We start from the raw sequence: 24,722 nt of genomic DNA, 5'->3' as shown, positions 1-24,722 counted from the left end.
TGTATAAGAAACAAAGGAAGACAAGAGTAAAGAAATAGACAAAAGTCATTGAAGATGAGAAGCTGTGCTATAAAAAATAATAACATGCACACGTCTTTAGTTTCAGTGGTGAGGTAGGAGACAGAGCTCATGGTCGCACGGTGGCGCTTTGAGCTAAATGCTAACGTCAGCATGCTAACATGCTCACAGTGACAATGCTAACCTCCTGTTTATAATTATATAATATAATAATCAGCATGTTAGCTTGGTGTGTTAGCATGCTAACATTTGCTAATTAGCACTAAACACAAAGTACAGCTGAGGCTGGTGGGAATGTCCAGCACATTCTCACTCTCAACTCCCAATACTGACGCTCGATCAGTGTCCCTACACGTTAAATTAATATGCACTGGTACTCCTTTAGCATCAGTTTTGGACGATTAGGGATGGCACGTAAATTTACACTCGTTACATGCATTTTGTCTTTTAAAAAAACTTCTGCTTTCACGTTTCTGCTTGTTAAATGTATACAGTCTCAAAATAACTTAGAACGTAGGTAAAAATGTTTTTAGGTGTGCTTCTTTAAGTTTCGGCACAAAAAACACGTGGTTAGGTTTAGAAAAAACATCATGGTTTGGCTTAAAATAAGTACTTTTGGTACTAATGTATTACTAACAACATACATTACTAGTGTAGTATGCTACACATGCTAACTATGTCATTATTCATATAACCGATTCACTTTTGGTTTACGCAGGATATAAGTAGCAGTCTCCTGTTGGAGTCTGGAGTTTGTTTGAACATCCACCTGCCCTCCCACCCTCCCTTTGTGGACTTTTTCACTCTTTCTATAGCAGTTGAGATGAGGTTGGAATGTCATTAGTTTTGCAGGTATTTGGACAAATTATAGTTTCTACTTGATTATGCCACTAAATGAAAAGTCAGGGGGTCATCAAGTTATTATAATTCATCCTGAGGGTGACATGAATATGTGCACCAAATTTAATGAAGAGTTGACAAGATCTCTAACTCAATATGGGTACCTCATAATGGTGCTACAGGAAATCAGGGGATCATCAGAGTCATTAGGATTAATCCTCTTTAACCACGAAAGTCTGTACAAAAGTTTTTACCAATCCATCCGATAGTTGTTGAGATGTTTTCATTAAAAATTAAAAATGTCAGCCTCGAGGTGGCGCTGGAGGAAAAGCGATTACCAATGTCATAAACCTATATCCTCTGGGAACTATTAATGGCTTTATAAAATGTAATGGCCACCCATCCAACAGTTGTTAAGTTGTTACAGTTTGGATGGGCTGATTGACCTACAGACTGTCATTGCCAGCCACTAGCTTGGCTAAAAACACAAAGAAAACACCACTAACAGTTCACTGTGCTGCAGTTTTATTATATTTTATTACGGTAAGCTATAACATTTCCCTTTTTTTGTTAATTTTTCAATTAACTATGAATAATTATGTCTAACAATCATGGAAAGGTATTGCTATTTTCTTGTCTCTTGCAATAATTAAGTCAAACTGCAAATTAAACCACTCTGGTGGTCTCCCGCTGCAGCACAGCAGAGCCCCGAGCAGCATCCTCCGCCCCGCACTGTACTGATTAGGCCTGTCACTAACCCCCAAACAAAATAATCAGAAAGACAAAATGGAGGGCAATTCAGGTATGCTACGGTACTAAGGAGGGCTGAAAGCTTCCTCATCAGGGGAATATATGCCTGGCTCTGGTGCAGGGGAAAGATAGCACGACCCCTTGCTGTGGGAGAGTCGCAGCAGGGGAAATTGGCTGGCTGTCTCCATGCCTTTACTGTCTGCACTCCATCAAAAGACAGCAGTGGGGGACCACACACTCCCAAACTAATGATAAAACATCAAGGACAGCATAATGTTGCCGCTGGGGATGGAGTGTATGGCGGAGGTGGTGTTGATGGTGGTAGGGGGGTATCGGGGTATCAGGCAGAGATTCTCCTCTGACAGTATTTGAAGAGGGGGGTGGGCTAGATTTCTTTCCCTGTGACCGAAGGCAGTCTGATAGCTGAAATGTCAGTGTCTGGAAGAGGGAAATTGGCCATTCAGGGAAGAGGGTCTTCACAAAGGCCGGGATAGGATGTGGCACATATAATATCCAGGCGAACAAGAATTCTCCATGGGCAATTTCCAGCCTGGATGACTCTGGGCTCAGCATTATGAGGGCTGAAATATGAGTGTATTTTGGAGAGGCCATATTTTCAGGGAGCATTTGTATCAGTGAGGAATTTGATATGAGAAAATTTAACCATAAAGTGAAACAATGTAGGAGAAATTGTTTATCCATGCCTGCTTAAACCTGCCTGCCAACACAACAGCAGGGAAGAGATTTTGCTTTTCTTTTGTCTATTTGTTTTCTCTTGCTTAAAAGTTACTTTTACATCAATTTTTTTGGAGGTTTTCCCAAAGAACAAGAAGGAAATGCCTGTAAAAGAGGTTGTTGTGCTGTAGCCTATGAATTTATATTATGAAAAATTAATCTACAAGCTGATGTGTTGGAAGTTGTTTGGCAAAATCAGCGTGATTCACAAGGACATTTTCACAGCAGCCTTTCATAAGAACAGGGAGAACCATGAGTCCTGTCTGCTGATGTTATATCCAAACCTGGGATAAACCCCTCCAATTTCCAGTGGCTTGTGAGTTTTTGACTTCTCATCCGTGGAAGATTCATAGGTTGAAAAGTCAACTGTGGGCTACACTGTGGTGGTAAAAGCAGCATTGTTCTCCTGCCAACAGACAGTATGTGTGAGTTATAGCACTGGGTCACCTCTGAGAGAGACAGGCCTCTCTCTGGTCAGCTCTCTCCACACCAGCACACACCAGCCAGGGGGCACAATTCACAGCCTGCTGCAGACACACCCACGTGGAGAACAGCATGACAAGCCTCTTTCTCAGCCTTTCGACCGGCCGCATACAATACATGCACCACAATAGGACTTGATTTGACGTGGATTTACATCGGCCTCACACCTGTCCGGGCTGTCACACAGTGAAAGGTCATTAGTCTTTTTGAAATAGGAAGAGCCCAAAGGACTAGCAGCCGTAGAGGGTGGCAGCAGGATGAAAGAGAATTGATGGACAATTCAGCTCAGCTCTATCAATAATACTCACAAGTAAATATTTATCAAGAACAAAACAACTCATTAAAATAAAGCTATTTGTTGCATGCAGTTGGTTAGACAAAAGGCTGTTTTTGACAGGAGTGTGATGGCTTTAACAGGAGCAAGAGCTCATAAATTACAAAACAAAACAGTAAAAATACCAGATAAAACAAGAAAATGGTAATTTTGTTAAGGAAAATGTGAAGATAGTGGGTGGGACAGTAGCGGACGGTTTGAAGTCATGCATTGCTGCTGCGAAGTTCAACAAAAATAACACCAGTTACCCATGCTAGGACCAATCTATGCTGCAAAAACACACACTAATTAAACCACTGTAGCAAGCATGATTAGTCTGGGGCAACAAACCCTCACATGGACCACAACATGATTTTGTGTGGCATTAAATCCTCCAGAAAAGAGGAGTGGGAGTCGCAGACATAATTATACGCGGTTATGAGCACCTTTTACCAATCTCCTGTGTCTCATTATAGCGAGCTGGAGTCATTGAGCTTCCAATGCTAGTACACCAGAGAAACGGTGTTTAATGGAAATTGGTAAAATATGTGAATAGGAAGTTACTAATTGAAGACATCATAGCCAAAGGCACAAATGCTGATAGCAAATATACTGCAGGTAGAAAGGATGGTTTTCGTATTCTGGACCAGAGAACATTTGCCTCCCATTGCTTTTCATTCATTCATGCACGTGTTAGGGGTGCAGCATGAAGCAAATGATACATGAATATAACAGCAGTAGACATCATTCATGAGCTCTTAACCGCCTATAGGCACTTCGGTGCAAAATATTAGAATAGTATATTATAACTTTAAAGATCTGTGTTCGAAATGAACATAACGTTTCATTTTTGAGACACAATCTGAGCGGAAGCACGGCAAATCTCCATTTCAAAGCAATCTTTACACAACAATTAGGAATTTAGTCGTGATAGCTTGAATAAGTCTGCCTTGAGTGAGCTATTTGCCGGCATATGCTGTCCTTTTGTTTGGGAGTGATCATTATGGGCCCATTGGGAACAAGCAGATGTCATCATCTGCCTGGCAGAGCACGATGATGAATAACCATGGGGCGGCAGAGTTGTGAGAGTCACAGGAAACCTATGTCACAGTGACAAAGTTGCACATGTCAGCCCTTGAAATAAACACATGAGCGTCAGACATGTGAGTATGTGAAGATCTGTATGTTCCATTAACTGCGTGTTATTTTTGTTCCTGCAATTGAAAATTTTCAGCAATGAAAAATTGGACTACCCATTCTCCTCTGAATGTTTTGTACCTGAGAGATTTGGATGAGTGAGGTTTTACTCTGTTTAAAGCCAAAAAGATAAGACATTCCTAAAACCCCACATGGTTATTCTCACTGCAATTTCAAAACACCAACAACACTTTTCCAACAAACCATTCAATTTTCAAGGTGTAGAAATTCAGTCCAGGTGTCTCTTAAGTTATAAAAAACCCACATTAGTCCTGCACCCACAACACTCCCCATTTTCCCTCTTAAATATCCCCTGACTGTGACAGCTTTTTTGACACCTCTGCCCGAGACCTTGTCCCTCCATTAAAATCCTATTCACTGCTTGCCCTACAATTGGTGAAATGGTGTTGACATTAAAACCATTACAAATGCATTTTTTTCCACAAATGCACATATTTAAGTAACCGCCAGTAACTTGCCAACTAGACAGAAAAAAAAAAAATGTTACATTGCTGGTTTTTGACACACAGTTCATGGCTGTCAACACAACCTAAACAAGTAGACTGAGGAATAATCAAAACAATATCGCCATTCTGAAACCTGCAATCGGCTCTCTCACAATATCCACAATGAGCCGATTTTCAACAACAGCTTTGCTTTTAGCATAACACTCTGCACCTCGACTCAGTGCTGCTGCTGTGGGCACATGCTAGGCTGAAACATGAGTGTTGGCTTAAAAGTGGCCAAATCTAACAATCTGCATTAATGTGTGGTGACTCAGATATAATGGCATGCTTTCGCACCATAGCATAACCCACTGGGGTTTAGATGTTTCAAACAAAGACAGAGCTGTTCTGGCTCTCTCTCTACTGTGACAACGTTTGAAAGGTGCACAGACAGAAGTGACTATTTCACTTCAATAAAATTCAGTTGTTTTCATTGTTCTCTAAACAGCATGAGTCCTCACACCTGGCTGAAACTATCAACAAAAAAAGTTTAGTGTCGACAGTTATGGGCATGGGACCAGACAGTGAAGACAAAACATAAAGCTACTGGTAAATCCATCCCCACAGATGGGATGACTTGCAAAATATAGACAAAAAGAAATATAGTAATAGTTATAATTCATTCATTCATTCATATTCTAACCGCTTCATCCTCTTGAGGGTCGCAGGGGAGCCTATCCCAGCTGACATTGGGCGAGAGGCAGGGTACACCCTGGACAGGTTGCCAGACTATCACAGGGCTGACACATAGAGACAAACAACCATTCATGCTCACATTCAGACAGACAATTTAGAGTTATCAATTAACCTAGTCCTAGTCCCTAATCTGCATGTCTTTGGACTGCGGGAGGAAGCCGGAGTGCCCGGAGAGAACCCACGCTGACACGGGGAGAACATGCAAACTCCGCACAGAAGGGCTCCCCCACCCGGGATCGAACCGGCAACCCTCTTGCTGTGAGGCGACAGTGCTAACCACCACTCCACCGTGCCGCCCTAATAGTTATAATAATCATATATTAATATTTTGTTCCCAGATTATCTTTTTTAACCTTTTTTTGATAATAAGGTAGAGGTAAGACAATAGAAAACATGTTTTTTGATTTTTCATAGAACAAATACATACGTTTTCCAACCCAATCCCTCATCCCCCCTGTATCCCAGTGCATCCCGGCCTAAAAGGAAAATAAATAGATAAATAAATAAACAATAATAATTTTAAAAATGCTACTGATAATAATAATAATAAAAATGACAATCATTACAAATAAAAAAAACGTTTCTGTTAAAACATCAGGAAATGTTTTGGGGTGTGTAATGTGCAGTAGTAATGCAGAGTGTAAGGGTAATGCTGAGATGCACTCATTTATCATATCCTGAAGATCCCCTCCAGAGATGTAACATATAAAAATACTCTGCTTTCAAAGTGAATAATTATTACTTTCATTAAATTACATCTACACTTTATCACTGAAAAAACAGATTCTATGAACATTCAAATATTGTTCATTTTAGAAGTTAAACCCCTGGACCAAGATGCCTCCTTCCTGACTCTAAAGTCCATCACATCTTGTTTAATTTACTTGCTACATGTAGACAAGTGGTTTCTAACTGCTGGGTCAGGGGTCCATTCTGAATGGACCACAAGTGACCCGTGAAGTTTGTTTTAAACATACTTTATTTTAAAGTACAGTAAATTTTTGGCACAGAGTGTTTATTTGCTGTTTCCTGCTGTAGAGTGAGTGACTTATGGACAGCTACTTAACAGGACAGCAAACGAGCTTGGCGACATGGCCAAATGCAAGTAGGAGTATTAACCAGTGTGGACCTTGAAGTAATGACTAAGGAGATAACTGGACCCCATAGCTGGACCAGTTGGGAACCACTGATGTAGACCATGACTTGCTTCAAAACTAGTTGTGATGTTACAAAGTCATACTTGCATAAACATGTCTAGAACTGAGATTTTAGGTGAGTGGAGAGAGACTTTCTCTCTTCAGCAGATGAATGTGAAGACAGCCGTCTAGTGTCAAACATCTACAGTTAAACTCAAACATCCAAAAGCAGAAACAAAAAGTAAAATGTTTTGAGTGGTGGTGGACTTTATGCGACATTCAGAGCATTAATATAGCAGCAGCAAACCATTACTTGCTATGGAAAGATGGAGTAGAGTAATTGCGTCCTGAGTAGAGAATGAAGTCATGCTACCTCTATGCGTGTTATAATCTGAGCTTCTCTGTTCTTTGTTGCGTAAGTGCATGGACGTTAGTTAGTACTTTACTCATACGATGGTTAACACTGATGCTGGGACAGCAGCATCATGAAAGCATCATGCCCATCCTCTGGTTCCCCCCATTAGCTCTGTAAGCACTGCTGCTAATGTTTAGCACTATTTATGGAATTAGCATTGTTAGCTGCTAGATGCTCAGCCATCTCCATGTTGCTCTGAATTTAGCATAGAGCCCCTTTAAGTTCTCAACCTCAGTTAATACACTGTAAATTTGACCATCAGACTCCAAGATTTAAACATTTTAGTCAGGTCATTTGAAGAGCAACCAAACCCTAAACTCGTCCTTACATCAGAAGTAGTATTCACACTGACATTCAGCCAACATAAAGCCTCACAAGCAACCAAAACTTATCCAGCACTAGGTTAAGATTTCTGAGGAAAAACTCATGCATTGTAACATAGAAATTATTTTTTTGTACATATTGCTTGACAGTCTATACAGCAGATTTACCCTTCCTGGTTTTGGGTATGGTCACTGGCAGACAATGTTCTTGGCACACAGGCAGACACAAATTGAAACTTGGGAGCGAAATACAAAACGCTCTTCTGAACAGCAGGGAGCAAGTGCTCCAAGGAGAGAAAGCTAAACTCACCAACAATGCCTGCACCTGCTGCAAATTTATTTTCCCCTCATTCTCATCGCCCCTGCCAGCCACCAAAAATAGGGAATTAAGGTCCGAGGAGTGTGTACTTCACTGACGTCACGATTTCTAAATGATTTCAGAACTTCAAACAGGTACCTCCTGCTGCTCTCCCTTGGGGATCCAAGTGCAAAGATGCCTGGTGCACCTTGAAACAGTTGAGTTGTTTGCAAAAAAAGTTTCAAATATTTCAGATTATGTGTGATCCCAGTCAAGTGAATTCACTGGCATTGTTTTGTTATTTTGTATTTTTGGCTTTGTTTTGTGTTCTATTAATTGTTTTATTGAGGATTTTGATCTATTGAAAACAAACATGAAAAACATTGCCATTAGTGTGTCATTATTAAGTCTTGGTTTTGTTTAAAAAATTACATGCTGACCTGCCAACTCCCTCAAATACACACGCAACACCACAGAGTGTTTGGGTTGTAGCTGCTGTGATAGCGGGCCACTCACATGTGCCATTAAATTGAGGAACACTTGCAGTGACTAGCTGCAAGCAAAACCATACAAATAGTATTTTTTAACTGTGAGTACAAAAAGGATCAAATGCAGGTATAGTTTGACTGGAGAAGTTTCAATAACACTTGGCATTTTTATTTCAGTCGATACCTTAAAGGTATTGAGTTCTGATGCTCAGCACAAGTAATGACTGACAGTCATGCAAAGATAAAAAGATGAAGAAGCTTCAGTGAGGAGAAATTCATACTGGTCGCTGCATTCTGGGCTCAGACTGAGGGGAATAAACTGTCCGCTGCATTTAAAGTCAAGTCCCGGGAGAGATGGTCCCTTTATTGCCCTTTACTGGTTGGCTGCAGCACACATTGGAATTCCACCCACTTCAATATAAGTCAACAGAACCAGAACTCATCTTTATGGTAGAAATATGAAGTTAAATTTCTGATATGAGACCTAAAAGTCATGACCAATACTGTTTTTTTTATGTTATTAAGGAATAGTTTGAGATTTTGGGCTCTCTGGCCAAGAGTTAGATAAGAAGATTGGCACCACACCCATGTTGATATGCTAAATATATAGCTGCAGCTGTAGACTGTATATAAACTTGAACAACATGACAGCACCCAAAAAGTGAAGCCAAAACATATTGATCTTCCCCTGGTGGCTGGCTGCAGTATAGGTCATAAAGCCCACCCTCTGAGACATAAGCCAAACTAAAAACTCAAAGTACACGTCAAATTAATTTTTCCCAAAGATGATTTCTGTCATTTAAGGGAGTTTTTATCACATTGTTGTGTGTTCAAGCATTTGTTCTTCTATTTTATTTTGTCATTAAATGTTATAAAATGAGGATTTTACAACATGATTGACAACTGTGTGAGCCAATCAGTGGGCTCGCAATTGGTCGGACGGGTGTATGGGTGGGAAACTTGGTGCCGTGGAGATCGCTACTGCACAGACACTGGCCTCAAATGATGTCATCAGCGCAAGATGGCAGCGACCTGGCTTCAGCCAGCAGGCAGACGGCTTAGCTTAGCAAAGAGACTTGAAACAGGGAACAGCTAGCCTGTTGTCCAGACATAACAAAAACCAACATCCTCTGATGCATGGGGTACCTGATGCGACAACCTCCAGGGCTGAAAATTTGATGAAGCGTGGAAATGGCAAAAACTGCAGTTCCTTGAATGGCCACTAGAGGCTGGCTCTAAAAGCGAGCCAATCCCTGTGGAGCCCCCCAGTTAAAATGCCCAACTTTATGGTGGTAATAAACGTGTTTACACCCTGGTACAAAAAAATGCTGTTAATCTCTATAGCTAGTTTCCCCATTCATAACAAGGGTATGGGGGGGGGGGGGGGGGGGTCTAACTAATTAGACTTTTATTAAGGCGTAAAGTAATACATTAAAAAGGCATGAAAAAGTGTGTGACTGCTAAGAGGCTGTTTTCGTTTTTATATAACTTACCATTTTAGATTTTATTAAGGCTTAAAGTTATGCATTAAAAAGGCATGAAAAAGTGTGTGACTACTATGTGGCTGTCTATCACCTGGAGCTCCTCCAGAGCTCCAACCTCTTGAAATATATGGTCACTTAAAAACAGGAGTCCACATACCAAAGGGTGATGTCCTGGTGGCTGCATCCATTATTACTTTATACAGGGTATGATGACCATACAGTATATGACAATATAGGCTGTGTTGTTTAACAGTTTCCATCTGTTTATCTATCTATATAAAATCTCACTTCCCTGGTTTCTAATATGCCATTTCAGAGTCAACAGCCACTTTATCCATGACTTTCTACTATGTATGGTTCAGACTCGTCATGCATTAATAATGGAGCAGCAGCTAAAATCTTCAACATAAATTCTGAGCTCTGTGGATTTGTCAACTGCAACCACCTTCTGTGCTTTTAAGCTCCCTGTTTCTCTCAATAGTGGCTTACATCCATATATGTTTGAAATATGATTCTGTTTGTTGCACAAACCCTGTAGTAAATCCTTATAGTTCCAATACAATCCCCCAACTGCCAACGCTATTGTATGTCTTAAAAATATATATATATATATATATATATATATATATATATATATATATATATCAGCACTACAGACTGAGTCCTGCTGTGAAAGAGTGATGATGGCATTTAAACATCAAGCGCAAGCAAGCTTAATACCAACCATATACATAGAGGATGTAGTCGTCGTAGGCCTCTCCCACAGCATTAGACGCCACGCAGCGATAGGTGCCGTTGTAGGACTTGTTGAGGTTCTCAATGTACAGATCAGAGCCAGTGACCACAGCATGAGGGGGCACATCCTCATCTACTCTCAGCCAGTTGATCTGATGGGGACTGGAGAGCATAAATACCACACACATCACTCAGGCGCTGTCTATCCACACTAGAAATCTGAAATAAAGGTCAAATCTGAGATTGTCTGAGGAGGGCCATTGGCAGGCCATGTCTAATGATGTGCTTTATACAGCATGCAAACAACTGGTAACATTTAAATGGTACAATGAAACGTGAAGGTTAAGGGGGTGCTCGGACTGGCAGAAAAGGGATAGACAGTGGAAAGTATGAAAGTGTTGCAGTGCATCCATCTGTGTGAACACTCACTGTGGTTTTCCTTCGGCGATACATGTCAGATCTAGATTGTCACCCTCTCTGGTTAAACCATCAGGATATGTCACCACGATCTTCACCTCTGGTTTATCTGAAAAGAAAAGATAAATAATTAATGTCATAATTTATAACAAAACTGTCTTTCCCTCACACCTACAGCCAAAGCAAAAGTTAACAGCCAAAAAAGAAACAGAGAGGATGAAATGATTATCCTATAATGTGCTCGGTAGACATCCAGTAAGTCTACAGTACCTTACAGCAAAAAGATTTTTTCCGCCTTATCAATTCCAGCCAAAGATTACCAAAATGTCAAGCAGTTTCAGTCAAGCTTTCTCTTTTTCCTTGAAAGGTCAGACAAAACAGTAGTCTACCTGAAAAGAAATTAATATTCTACACAGACTACAAAAGGGTACCTTAACCTTTCTTTGATGTTTAACAGTGTAAGGCAGCCTGTATTACCTCTTCAATCAATGCACCATTTAAAGAACACCTAAACATCAATTGACACCCGAGAAGAAATTTGTTATCTCTTGTGGTGACTGTATCCCATGGGCGAAGGCTCCAGTGGGCTGAGAGAATAGAACAGCAAGACTGCATGATCCATAGATAACAGCCAGACAGTAAGCATCCCACAGAGTAACTGCACCTGGACTAATGCTGCTTTTACTCATGATGTTTTAGATACTGATACCTTTCAACCCATAAAGGCCAGAAAGACAGTGTTTTTCGTCTTTCACAATCTAGTGGGGAGTTACTCTTTAAAGGAAAAATTCCAGCTTATTTCATCTTGGCATATTTCTCATTAATGAGGCCATTGTAACTCTATTGATCATACTGACTTTGCACTTGACACCTCCATTGTAGAAAGGATGTCGATTCCTAAACGGGTAGCCATAATGGTCATTCGAGATGGCTATTTCGATGTCTACAAGCATTTAAAATGATTCATATAAATCACAGACATTGTCTTCTTTTCCCGAAATCTCTACAAAAGAGTTGCTGAGTGCAAAGTTAGCACGACCCATGAGTCACAAAAGCTGCATTCATGGACAACAAGACAAGTTAAAATCATAGAGTGTATAATAAAGATGGATGACATGACATCTCCCCAAAAGCGAAGCCAAAATGTCTTATTCACCCCCTGGTGGCTGGCTGCAGTATAGGGCATAAAGCCGCCCTCTCCATGTTAGCAAATGGGACATGGACCAAACTAAAAACTAAAAGAACACGTCAAATAAATTTTCCAAAGATGGTTTTTGTCATTTGAGGTAGTTCTTATCACGCTGTTGTCTGTTCAAGTGTTCGCTTTTCTTAAAAGTTTGATTTTAATTAATTATCTGATGCTCTACAAAGAGGTTTGATGTCATGATTAACATCTGTCAATTGGCGTGCTTGCAATAAATGCTACTCATAGTGGGTGTAAATTGATGCTGGCGGACATCACTACTGTGCAGACTCTGGCTCCAAATGACATCATCAGCACAAGATGGGAGCAGCTGTATCTGCGATATTTTGCCCTCATTTTTCTACTACAGGAAGAAGTGGAGACACATTGTCCATCATTATATACGGTCATTTGTTAAAATATAACATATATATATCTAAGGCTATGACGGAACTTCATATTAAAGTATTCTTTTTTGCAATGTACCCATAATTACATAGATTCTTGTTAGCACATTCATTTAAAACAGGTATATCCTTTAAACAATACACATATTATGTGCAAAAAACACCTTCTCTTTTCAATACTACCTTATATTGGTCTCCTCAGAGTTGAAAGGTCAGTTCAGTCAATTCCAGAAAGAAATAAAACAGACTCTGAGGTAAATTTCAGCTCATCCAAGCAGCATAAATAGGCTTCTAGTGACTGTCAAAGAACCCTGTCAGTATTGCTTCCTTCTGGAAATGTTATCTGTGAAGTTTTCTAGCGATTTATTTATCATTTTTGGTCAGCTTTTTTTTTTTTTTATTAAAGTTGACTGTTGTCTTAATATCTATTTTTTTTTTTACTTCAAAAAGCTGGAATTGTTATTGTTAATAGGTTGTACTTTTGAATCATAAGAAGTGTCTACAGTAGTGATATCAACAAACAGGGCTGCCCATAAGAGGGGTAAAAGGGAAAAGCTTTCTGGGGCCCAGCCACTGAGGGTTAGTTGGGGCACAGAGGCAAGCAATAATCATGTTGATCCTAAATATAAGCAATGATTGCCTCATTTTATTTTGAACCAAAATATTCACCATTAATTATTAAAACAACAAAAATAAACATTGTAAGTTTTGTTGCTTCAGTAAAAAGCCTCTTTCATAATTAATTCCCACTCTTGTGAAAATGGTATGAATGTTTTTATGTCTCTGTGCCAGTGATAGCTGTAGCCGGAGGCATTTTGTTTTCGGGTTGTCCATCCGTCTGTCTATCCATCCAAGAGTCTGGAAGTCTGCCCATCCGTCCAATTCTTGTAAACGAGATATCTAACAAACTCCTTGAGAGAATTTCTTCAGATCTTATAAAGATATCCACTTGGAGTCAACAATTAACTAATTAGGTTTTGATGGTCAAAGGTCAAGGTCACTGTGACTTTGTCTCATTCTTGTTAACACGACATCACAAGAACACCTTGAGGGAATTTCTTTAAATTTGGCACAAATATTCACTTGGACTTAACAATGAACTGATTAGAATTTGGTGGTCAAAGGTCAAGGTCATTGTGACCTCACAAAACATGTCTTTGGCCATCAGTCAAGTATTCTTATGCTGATTTTGACAAAATTTCATACAAATGTCTGAACGGATAAAATGATTAAATGATGACATTTTGACAAAAACCCTGCCCACATTTAAGGGTACTGTTTGCGGTGGGAACGCTAGGGTCTAGGTACCATGTCTGAAGGGTTACTTTTGGTTCCAAAGGTACGATACCGAAAGTGCTTGGTGGAAACGGAGCTTTGGTCAGATACTGAATAGGTGACACTAGCACTGGTGAAACTGTGCTGATTGTATAGATAGTATAAATTTGCTGCTGGGGGGAAGCTGTGTTTGAAGCATCTATGTTTTTTTACAGACATGGATGTAAACTGTGAGAGAAACTTGGTGTGCAGAGGCAACAACAAGGTGGTAATTCTGTTTTTTGTTTTGTTTTGTGAGCATTCATTGCAAAAAATACAGCCACATGAGCCAGATATTTGGGGGGGCACATTCACTGGACCTTTCAGGGGACCAGCCATTTCTGCAAGCAGACCTGCCAACAAATGCGACAGCCCAACCATTAAGCAGTGAAGCCCCCAACTAGCTCAAGCCAGAGAAAATCTCTACCACTGTTTATGGGGTCTTGGTGTTGTTCTGTGCTTGACAAAAGTACAGTTTTAGGTCACTCACATAGCACTTCCAAGTGTCTTTGAGCCAGGAGGTCCTTTACAGCTGGGTGGTCAATGATGCAGTCCACTGGCACTCCATCATCCTCTTTGGTGACAGAAAATCTTACTCGGCTGGTGACAGTAAATATCCTGTCATATGTCTCCTCAACTGTTGTCTCACCTAGAAAAACACCACAGAAGGAAAAAAAGTTAACGTCTAAAGAGCTCCAAAACAAATCTTAAATCCTGCAGCTGCGCCGACCCGCAGTGACCATAATGAGCAAATAGTCATAGCTATTAGGAGCACATTACCTGTCAAAGTGGAGTAGTTTCAAATGGCATTTACATTTAATTTATGATTTAGTGATGCGGCGCCGGAACAAGACTTTAGAGGATTCAGACGGGCCCGGGGCCTTCGATTCTGACGAGAGCAGCGAGGAGTGGCCGGGTCATATAAGCCTGATAATGAATGCCTCTGCAGCTTGAGGGTTGAGCATTGTTGGGGCTAACCCTGCAGTAATCTGCTGCCCACTAGGCCCTAGGCTGTCAGAGGGGCATTCATTTAGAGAGCATTACAATGCCACAGGGGCATCGCATTAGCTGCAGTGCTGAGTGTGATGGTTTACTCGCACTTAATGAAGTGAGGAAATAATTACAGCCCCACTCTGACCTGCAGCACACTTCCATTTCAGCCTTGTCACAGGGGAGCCCGGCTGGACTCAGGGAGGGCAAAACACTGTTGTTCCACAGTTGATGATCACCAATACACACATATGTGGCCTCTTGATGGATATTAACCCCGTGAAACACACACCCACCCACCCAAGACCTGCCTACATAAAATTTAAAGTACTAGGATAGGTAAGTGGTCAATGCGCATGAGAGCATTAAATTTGACCACTCTGCCAACTGCGGTGAGAGAACAGGCTGTTTGAAAAGCACACTGACCGACGGAGAAGAGCAAGTAGCATAATGATAATAACAGCAGGAATAAAAAATGTGACAGTGTGATGGGAGTGCATAAAAAATAAATGGCTTTCATTCAGACACTGTGATTATCTTGCTATTTCGCAGCAGAATTATTCAGATGTAAAAAAGTACAGACTGGCAAACAGTTAATTTATAAACACTTAAAAACCCAAAATGACATTTCAGGATGTGGAACATCTAATGTTGTGTAGGTCTAAAAATATAAATTTAATGTTATACAGGTCTTTGCCCTCTGTAAGCCGTCAACTATAGCTTGCATCTAAGCATTTGACTTCACTCTAAAAAGCCCCGCGAGCATTAACGTGACACACAGCAAATGAGTTAATCCCAGTCATCTTTAGTTAAAGTGGAGCGCGGTGATCAGCAGAACAATGTCTTGTTCCTTGCTAAATAACGATCACCATTTCGCATTAAGAGCTCTATTGTCAGCGTGCAATCACAAAGACTAAAGCACAGCACTAGGTCACATTTGTAAGGTCATTTGGGGCATTTCCGAGGGCACCTGTGCCAAAGTGGAGTTTGAATTGGAGGGGCGTGATGATGAGTCATTATCCTCTCAGACAGTCACAATAATTGTCTCCTACCTTCGCAGTGCTGCATTGCTAAAATTGCTCAGGAAAAGACGGCGCAGAGCAAACATGTTTGGAAGAAATGCTGGACTGACTGGAGAGACTGGACATGGTTGTAACATCTTTTGACTCAGCACGTATAATTTGCTGATTTTTTGCTTGAGAGCTCTCCAATCTTTCCACGAAATACCTATGTTTGTCTGCTACAAAAAGCAGCTAGCACCACCTTCTCCAACTATACGATAGAATTAATTAACTGATTTCAAATACAAGGGGTTCTATTCTAACAGTAACAGTGAAGACAGAAACAGATACATTCACTGGTAACCAATTCCTGCCAAGGTCTAACTCGCTAACCTGGACCTATCAGATTCTTGCATGCAAACCTCATGTGGAGTGAATCCACATGAAAGTGTGCTACCTCAGTCAAGTGACACTGCACATTGAAGACTTTCAGACTGCTGTGATCACCCACACAGTACAGCTGTGTTGATTGTGTTTCTCTGAGGGTTTGTAATTTCTTGCAGTTGCTGCTCAATGTCACATGGCTGATAGAGGACTCTTTGGGGACAGATTTTACTGTCTTCGCCTGCCTCATCTCATCTAATGCAGATTTTAGTACATGTCCAAACACCCCCATTGTTTTTTTGCCCTGGCTTGCTAAAAATAGGAGTAACATAGGTAGAAGAAATATGTTTAGCTGTAATTGCGGTTAGATTTAACACTTTTTTAAAAGGTGTTACAACCATCCCCTCCCTTGTCAGCCATTGTTTAACTCGCTGTAGCAGCCTGGTGGTTTGAAATGAGCAAAGAGGAAATGCCTCACGCCTAAGACACCACACTGTGATACAGGTTATATAATTCTAACATCAACAGTATCAGTACTAAGCAAGGTGATCAAATATCACTATATTTTTTACCTCAATATCAATATTGGGACAATATTGTAGAGTTGACTCTTGAGTGCTTTCACAAAATATTTAGGCAATGAGATTTATATTAGATAATTATCAGTAATGTGGATATAGTGACTAAGGGTAAAGGCGAATAACAGAACAGCTGATAGTCTGATAAGTTCAGAAAGTTCAGAAACAGACAACTGCAATACCAATAATCTAAGACAATATCTAGTCTCATATTACAATATCCATATAATGTCGATATATTGCCAAGCCCTACATCCAAAAAGTTACTTTAATAACTGAAAATCAGTGTTTAGGCTGTGAAATATGCACACTTATTCACGCAGACATGAAATTCACATGCATGGTCAGGAATGAATTTATTGCGTGACTCTTAGGCAATCTTTTTTTTTTTTTGTAAAAGTGGTGCTGTTACATCCAACACTTTGTTACAACCATCGCCGGTCTCCCCTATAGACAGTGTCCCTATGAACTGCATTGCTAGGCAACCACTTGGCTTCATGTTTACTTCCTGTTAGCTGATGTAATTCACATACACTGTGAAATATTACAACAGTAAATACAGAGGCAGCCATTTACTGTACAAGGTTTAGGTTGACATGTTTGAAACGGTCCATATGGATATTTCCAGTGCAGTAGTTAGCACTGTCGCCTCACAGCAAGAGGGCTTCTGGTTTGATCCTCAGTGGGGAGCCACTCTGTGCATGTTGAGTTTGCATGTCCTCCCCATGTCAGCGTGGGTTTTCCTCCCACAGTCTAAAGACATGCAGATTAGGTTAATTGGTGACTCTAAACTGGCTGTAGGTGTGAATATAAGTGTGAAAGATTGTCTGTCTCTATGTGTTAGCCCTGTGATAGTCTGGCGACCTGTCCAGGGTGCCCCCCATCTCTTGCCCGATGTCAGTGGATAGGCACAGGTTACAGAAAATAAATAAGGGAAATGTATGCATATATATACATATATATATATATATATATATATATATATATATATACATATATGTATATGTATATAGCCTATATATAATCATAGTATATCAGATGTACAGTGTATCACACATAAAATAATGAAACTGATATTCTGTGATCAGTTTTACACTTTAAATGACATAGAAGTCGTAATATCTGTCAAACAGAAACTAATTTTGTCAGTTTTGAATCACAGCTTGCTCAGGATAATTTACTTTGACAACAGGAATCTGCCGAATAATTATCACCATCAATTACATTGAATTTTGATAAACGATCAAATTTATATCATGTGTCATTTTGTCAGCTTTGTGACCAAGCAATTATTGGCAGGCATCTTTAATCTACTCGTCGAAACGTTATCTGTAGTTTCTCCTTTTAGTACAACTGTTGTGTAATTGTTCATTTGTGATTTAGTGGATTTATATTTTCTATAATCAGCTCACTGCTAACCAAGCTAGCCATTATGCTAAAACAACATTTTAAGTAACTGTACAGTCACTTTTGGACTAGCTGTTGATGTGTTGATGTGTATGTTTACTGTATTCATTACTGTGTAGCACTTCTTATGAGAATGTAATGTTAATCTTTCACTGGTGATGCTTTGATTCTTCCTGACATGAAGCACAGTGTAAATAAATTGACAGCTGTATCTTTGTGAATCCATTGTTAAATGTATTAATTCATATTTACAATACTTCAGACTCTCGTTTATTTTCTTATTTGTGATCACTATCATTCAATCTGTTTTCCAATACTGTTTTTAGTTTCCAGAAAAAGCTACAAAGGCAGTCCACTGTCTTCGACCTGTCCTGGTGGTGTGTTTTTCTTGCTGCAGAGAGTGAGGGCACAAGAGGTACATGTGTGAATTTCTAAGTTTAATTTATGGTTGAGGAGTCAGGTTTCATGTGACATGTCATGACTGCATTCCCCTCGATGGACGACACAACCATCACTGCAGATTCTGTGCCAAAAAAAAAAAAAAAAAAAAGCTGCCCTTATGCAGTCTCAAAGAGACATTACCAAAAATAGCAGCATCCTGCCTTTTACTGCCCTGTCTGCTTGACAAGGTAGTACAGTCCCATGATGTCGTGCTTTTCGTTTGACTTCTGCACCATACAAAATACCAAAGGGATGGGCAAAACACATTTCAAGGTCAGGAAAATAGCTCTGCTTGCTCTCGCCTCAGAGCTGTCATGAAGAAAAAGAGTCCTTAATTTGACTTTTAGTATCAATCATTTTTGGTCGTAATTCTTCTTACAAAACAATTTGAATATGAAAAACAGTTTTCAAAAAACTTCTGAAAGTCCTGAGTCATGTTTTGAAGATCAGACTCATACAGACGGAGCCATTATCATTGTACAGGCCAACCAACGCTTGTCAATTATCAGTGTCATCCAAGCCCTGATGAGGAAAACAACTGCGGAACAGGTCGTGGAAGGACTTGAATCTGAATGCAGAGGAGATTTGAGTGTTGCAGCAGAGATGTCAAATCAAACGCTCTTGTGAGCATCAACCACTGATCAATCCCAGCGCAATCAAGCGTAGCCTCTTCTCAGGGTGACATTTTCTTTCAGTCAGTTTCTAACCCGAGTCTTCTGCCTGCCAACACACTGAGAATCAAACTGTTTGAAACTGTCACTGACATTAAGATAATATAGATGCTAAACTCGATTTGCATGCTACGTCCAAATGGGACAACAGTGTTGCCATGAGACAATTTTAATTATGTGTCTTAAATATAAACAATTATAAACCTAAGTTTTGATCTATCAAGGAGCTAGTATGTCATGCTGAGGGAGAATTTTCCACAACCTGGCAACCATAAAGTTCGTATTATTATTGGCCTAACTGTAAAGCATGAGTAAATTTTTTGTTAACTGTTAATACAAACATGAATAACAGCTTATAAATGCTTTATAAAGAGTAGCTAATTTCAAAAGTGGTACTAGTATTACATTTAAAAAATTGATTTATCTATGTGTTACAAAAGCAGCATTTATAATATGATAAAACATCCTAAAATTAACATTCACTTACTTGATTTTTCTTCAACTTTTTAAAGATACTTTTTTTGGGCATTTTTTGCCTTTAATTGACAGGACAATTAAGTGTGAAAGGGGGAGAGAGAGGGGATGACATGCAGAAAAGGGCCACAGGCTGGACTCGAACCCGGGCCGCTGCGGCAACAGCCTTGCACATGGGGCGCCTGCTCTACTACTAAGCCACCGACGCCCCGATTTTTCTTCAATTTTTAAGCAACATCTCAAAGCCATTTCACTGAATGGAAATTGCTCAGATGTGAGAAAATTGTAATTATTGAAGAAAAGTGCAGGATACAGACAAAAGCTCAGGAACAGGCGAGTAATCAAGCCTTGAATTTAGAACATTTATTCACAAATATGAGTCCCCAAGGTCAGTAATGAAACTATGCTCACACTAACTATTCAGAAAATAAGAGTAAAAAAATGAATAAAGCCGTCACTGATTTGAGAGATTCCTAAATGATTTTTTTCTGAATAACGATTGTTGCCATAATCCAAAATCTTCCAGAGCTGAATTTGCAATGGCAGCTTTAATGGTGACGAGCTATTTTTTAAAAAAAATCTGTGTAAAAAGCACGAGATTTTAAGTGTTTGCACCAAATAAAAATGGCTTCTAATTGATTTTTTTTTTTTTAAAATACAAGTCCTACTAACTTCTAAAATACTGATAACACTTCCTGCATGCAGTTTTACATGATCACACGCAAAATTTTAACGAATCTCCTCCTGTACTCGAGCAGCAGTAAGCAGCCGAGCACCGGGCTCAACTACATTTAAATAATATTGCAGCTGTCATTTATGCTAACAAGCATTTTGCCACCTTGTGTGTTGAGTCTCTCTCAGGCCGGAGCCCATCAGTCCCCTACCTGCCAGGATGATAAATGGTTGCAAAACCAATTCGGCCAATTTGAAAGTGTGTTTAAATCAACCAGCAGATTTTCTTTCTTGCCATTACGGCTGTCTCGCCTGCACACGGACACAAGACAAACATGATCACAGAGATTCTTTAAAACCAGTGTGATGTGTGCCTTTTAATCTCAGTGCGTGCTCAAGCTAATGAATTGTTTAGCACATCTATAATGAGTAGTGATTTGTGTTTCCTGGGGTACAGGAGGACGTGACTCTCTGGCTCTCTTTATGTATCCACTGCCACTATGGATTAGCCCCGCTCAGCATGTCAGTGGCATTTCGCTGATCTAACCATCCTGTTGTCTCGCCCTCCCCCTACACAACACTCGACAACTCATAAACAGAAATTGACTTCGACTCCTGTAGGGAGCACTGGAGGCACAGATGGCATTTAGCTTCAGATTCGCTCTTGTCTAAATATTTCATCTCTCAACAAGTCAAATGAATCCTCTCCATTCTAATACATATATAATTTGACAACAAGCCCAGAGATATTCACTCTGTGTAAATACGATATGACTAAAATGAATATGCCCATTGCTGTACAATAAGTATGTAATGAATAATTGATGACCCCTAATCATAACTGAGAGGTAATAAGGATTTTTCACCTCCCAAGATTATATACCCCTCTCTGCAACAGCGTACAGCCGGCGGAAAGCACTGAAATGAAGATGAAATGTGCAGATGCGAGTTCATAACCATTTCTACCATATATAGATGGTTTCAAGTAAAACAGAAAAGATTTAGGGTTGTCTTAAGAACATAGAATTCAATCAGCAGTCGAGGTGCAACTAAATGTCCACAGTAAATATTCAAGTAATTTAAATTTACAAGCATCTCTGAAAATCATGCCTCTAAGGCAAATATTTTATGAAATTTATATGAAACATGACATGAGCTTGGACTGCAGCTCTTGCAGTTGTGAACGCATAGCTGGATCATTACATACTGCAGCTGAGCAAGCAGCCAGGGCGTACGGACACGGGATTTTACACGTGGGTAAAAAAAAAAAAGAAGACAGAAAGCAGGATATGCCAGACATGATTATTTTCCGTGGTACTTTCTATACAGTAACATACATCAGTAAAACACATTAATGTTTTAGAGGAGAACTACATTTTGCTCACACAGGAAGCGCCTCAAGAGACCGGGACATGTAGGGAAGTGGACAGGCCTGGAGCATGTGAAGCAAACTGGGGGAGGCTGTTATTCTACTGACCTGTCAGTTCTTCCTCCCCTTTCATCCATCTGATGGAGGCAGCTGGCTTGCTGCCTATGGCTGTGCAGGTGAGCTCCGTCTCGTTCCCCTCGCTGACCACATCCTCGCGGCTCTCGATGATTGGGTTGCCTGGTGGGACTGACCCGTGGCAGCAGCGGTCAGAAAAAGACCAACATGACAACATTTATACACACATAAAACTCAATAACAAGGGCAAGACACATGTTTAAATAATGCGTGAACTGATCAAATCTCTCTGAGTTGGTGCCAATAATTAACACTTAACAGACCATCAGTTAATGAATGTTAAATACCCTCCCCTCTGAGAGCAGAGCTGTACCTGTTCATACTTTTAGTGAAAGTACAATTAAATTGAAAATTAGCATCACAGCATGACTTAACCTGAGGGGACACAAGTTCAGATAACTTACAAGAAAATGTTATCTCATGTGTGAAATGATGGTAAAGTAATAATAGACACTTCATGTGTCTTATTTATACTATATATTGAACGTAACGCGCAGGCCTGTGGCCCTCCTGTAAGCGTCAACATGTCTGTCCATTCCCCCCCCTCTCATTCGACTTGTCAACTGGCACCTGCTGGATGTTGTTGAAAGAAACAAAGCTTGTAAATAAGACATGAACAAGGACAGCTGACTCATGTAACAACGTGTAGATGTTTGCACCTGACAACCAGTTTGATGGCTTCATGTTTTTTTTCTGAGAATAGGTACTGTTCTGCTCTCAGAGAGACTGATCAAATGCACGGGTTTGAAATGTCCTGTTCTGTGTAATAAAGTGACTGTGCGTTTAAATTACTAACTCAACATGTAGTTGGATTTTGAGTTAAAGGGCATGCATAACGTTAACTAGCTCAGTGGTGCTAGGGGAGTTAGCAGTGTTTGCATGCTTCCTTCTGTACAGTGAAATGGTTAGTGGGCGTAGTTTTGTAAAGAGAAAATAGTTACTATATGAAAGTGCTCACAACAAGGTCTGTGGATATTGAGTAACCAGGTCATGATTACTAGGGAGAGCTATTGCTGTTGAGTTTTTCAAATGTATTTTTTGGCGCCTTGAGCACCACAAGACAAGTGCCACCTAGTTTCATTATATTTGAGAGAGGTCGGACATCTCTACCGCTGATATCTCCAACACTCTGTAACTAACACCAAAACTGACTGATAAATAGCCATAGAAATAAAGTGAGAATAGAAAATATTCATTGAAATCAACATAGGAGGATGGTCAGAACGGCGGCCATTTTATGTTTACCATTGTCATTTCAACAGCTGCAGTGGCCTAGCTCAGTGGAGTGCTGAGAGATGAGGATATTTTCGCATCTAACTCAGTGAATTAAGGATTTATTTGCCAAAGCAGTGGACTAACTACACGACTAACAAGACTAATTAAGACAGTTTAGGTGAGTTTTATTTTGTTTCTTTTGAGTTTGAATGAAATAAGTTTTACAATGTGTTATCAAGAATTAAACTAAAGTTGTAGTTTGGTAAAGGAGAGAAACTTTGATTGGTGTATGCTTGTATTTTGCTGTTTAATAATTAAAATTGGTGTAAGAATAGGTCAAAACTGAGTTCTCATACTAGTGAGTGTGACACACTTTAGAGCGCCACTGACGTATGTTATCACCATAACAACTAACAACAGCACAATTTTCTTTTGTACTCATCAAATGACCATGGCAAGCAGTTAGATGTCTTTTTTATTTAGCCTATTTCTATGTAAATGGCACCACAGGTAAGAGGAAAAAAATATATTTTCGATTATGGAGTGAGCTGTCCCTTTAAGGCATTGCTAGTCATTCATCAGCAATGTGTGTGTTTGTACCCTTATTTAAAAGTGTTACCCGACATTTTATGCAAAAGTTACATAAGTATACAGTATGTGATTACATCCTATGGTTGCACTGGAGTAAAATGTACACAGAATGGGACAAGGCACACTGGCCCCATGGATTAGTCATCGCAACAAACTTGCTGAACTCCAGTTACTTGAAAGCAAAAAGTCAGCGGGGTGTTCATTTCAAGGACTCTTCAATGCAACCCTTGGTTCAGAAAATACTGCAGCTAGGCTTCAATTGTACAACTAGAGTAATTACTTTAAAGTGCTTTTAATTCCTTTCAATCCCCCAGGATGTCTGCATGTATAATAAAGCTTAACTAGAGTAATTTCACTCCAAAGCATCAAAGTGTGGCACAGCTGACTCTCAATAGGGAATCGTTTGGAGCAGCCAAGTCAACATTCACCGGGATTCACAGAGTCAACACAGCTGCCAAAACCAACGTGGTCTGAGCCATCAGTTTCAGCATCTGCTCCTTTTCGTTATGCTGTTGAGCACCGCGAGAGCCTAATTGGCTGACATTTTGTTTCAGTTGCTAAAGATAACAGGATCAAAGATTACTATTATTTCATATTCACTATCTATAACAGAGCGGAATACAATAAAATGTGTGCGGGGAGGGGTGTGATGTGTGCGTGTGAGGTTCACACATGCACCCTCACACCTACCCAGGACAGTGATGTCTGCGTAGGCTTCCTGAGGAGGATCTGTGTAGAGCTGGCACACATAGCGTCCCTCATCGGAGAGTGACACATTGGACAGAGACACCCGCAGTTCGTTGTCAGAGAAATTCACCAGCTGGAACCGGCTGTCCTTCAGAGCTGTGGGGATACATGTGAGACAGAGACAGTGAGGATACAGAGTACAGGGACACAAACGTGAGACACGGGGTGAGAAAGGAATAAGGTGTGAGAATGAGAGAGGGGAATGGAGGAAGACAAAGGAGACGCAAGGAGAAAATGAGACGGAGATAAGGAGGGGGAGAGCAGAGCTGCCCTTTTGTGGGCTTTCTCCTTAATTGAGTAAAAGAAAAG

The 24,722-nt window shown here is 40.1% G+C and overlaps 1 protein-coding gene across 3 annotated transcripts in view; it reads right to left on the bottom strand.

The window, feature by feature from the left end:
• Nucleotides 1-24,722, bottom strand: part of cadm1b (cell adhesion molecule 1b) — a 190,775-nt gene that overhangs the window by 17,183 nt on the left and 148,870 nt on the right. For all 3 annotated transcript variants that reach the window (XM_078167019.1, XM_033632038.2, XM_033632039.2), the window contains 5 exons: nt 24,357-24,509; nt 21,834-21,971; nt 14,229-14,387; nt 10,847-10,943; nt 10,407-10,579 (listed from right to left, as the gene is read on the bottom strand). In XM_078167019.1, coding sequence (XP_078023145.1) covers nt 10,407-10,579; nt 10,847-10,943; nt 14,229-14,387; nt 21,834-21,971; nt 24,357-24,509 — 720 coding nt within the window. The remainder of the gene's footprint in view (nt 1-10,406; nt 10,580-10,846; nt 10,944-14,228; nt 14,388-21,833; nt 21,972-24,356; nt 24,510-24,722) is intronic.

The sequence above is a fragment of the Epinephelus lanceolatus genome, chromosome 4 (assembly GCF_041903045.1).
Source record: "Epinephelus lanceolatus isolate andai-2023 chromosome 4, ASM4190304v1, whole genome shotgun sequence".
Classification (NCBI taxonomy): domain Eukaryota; kingdom Metazoa; phylum Chordata; class Actinopteri; order Perciformes; family Serranidae; genus Epinephelus; species Epinephelus lanceolatus.
The sequence above is the reverse complement of the archived record's forward strand: the minus strand, read 5'-3'. Positions and strand labels throughout refer to the sequence as shown.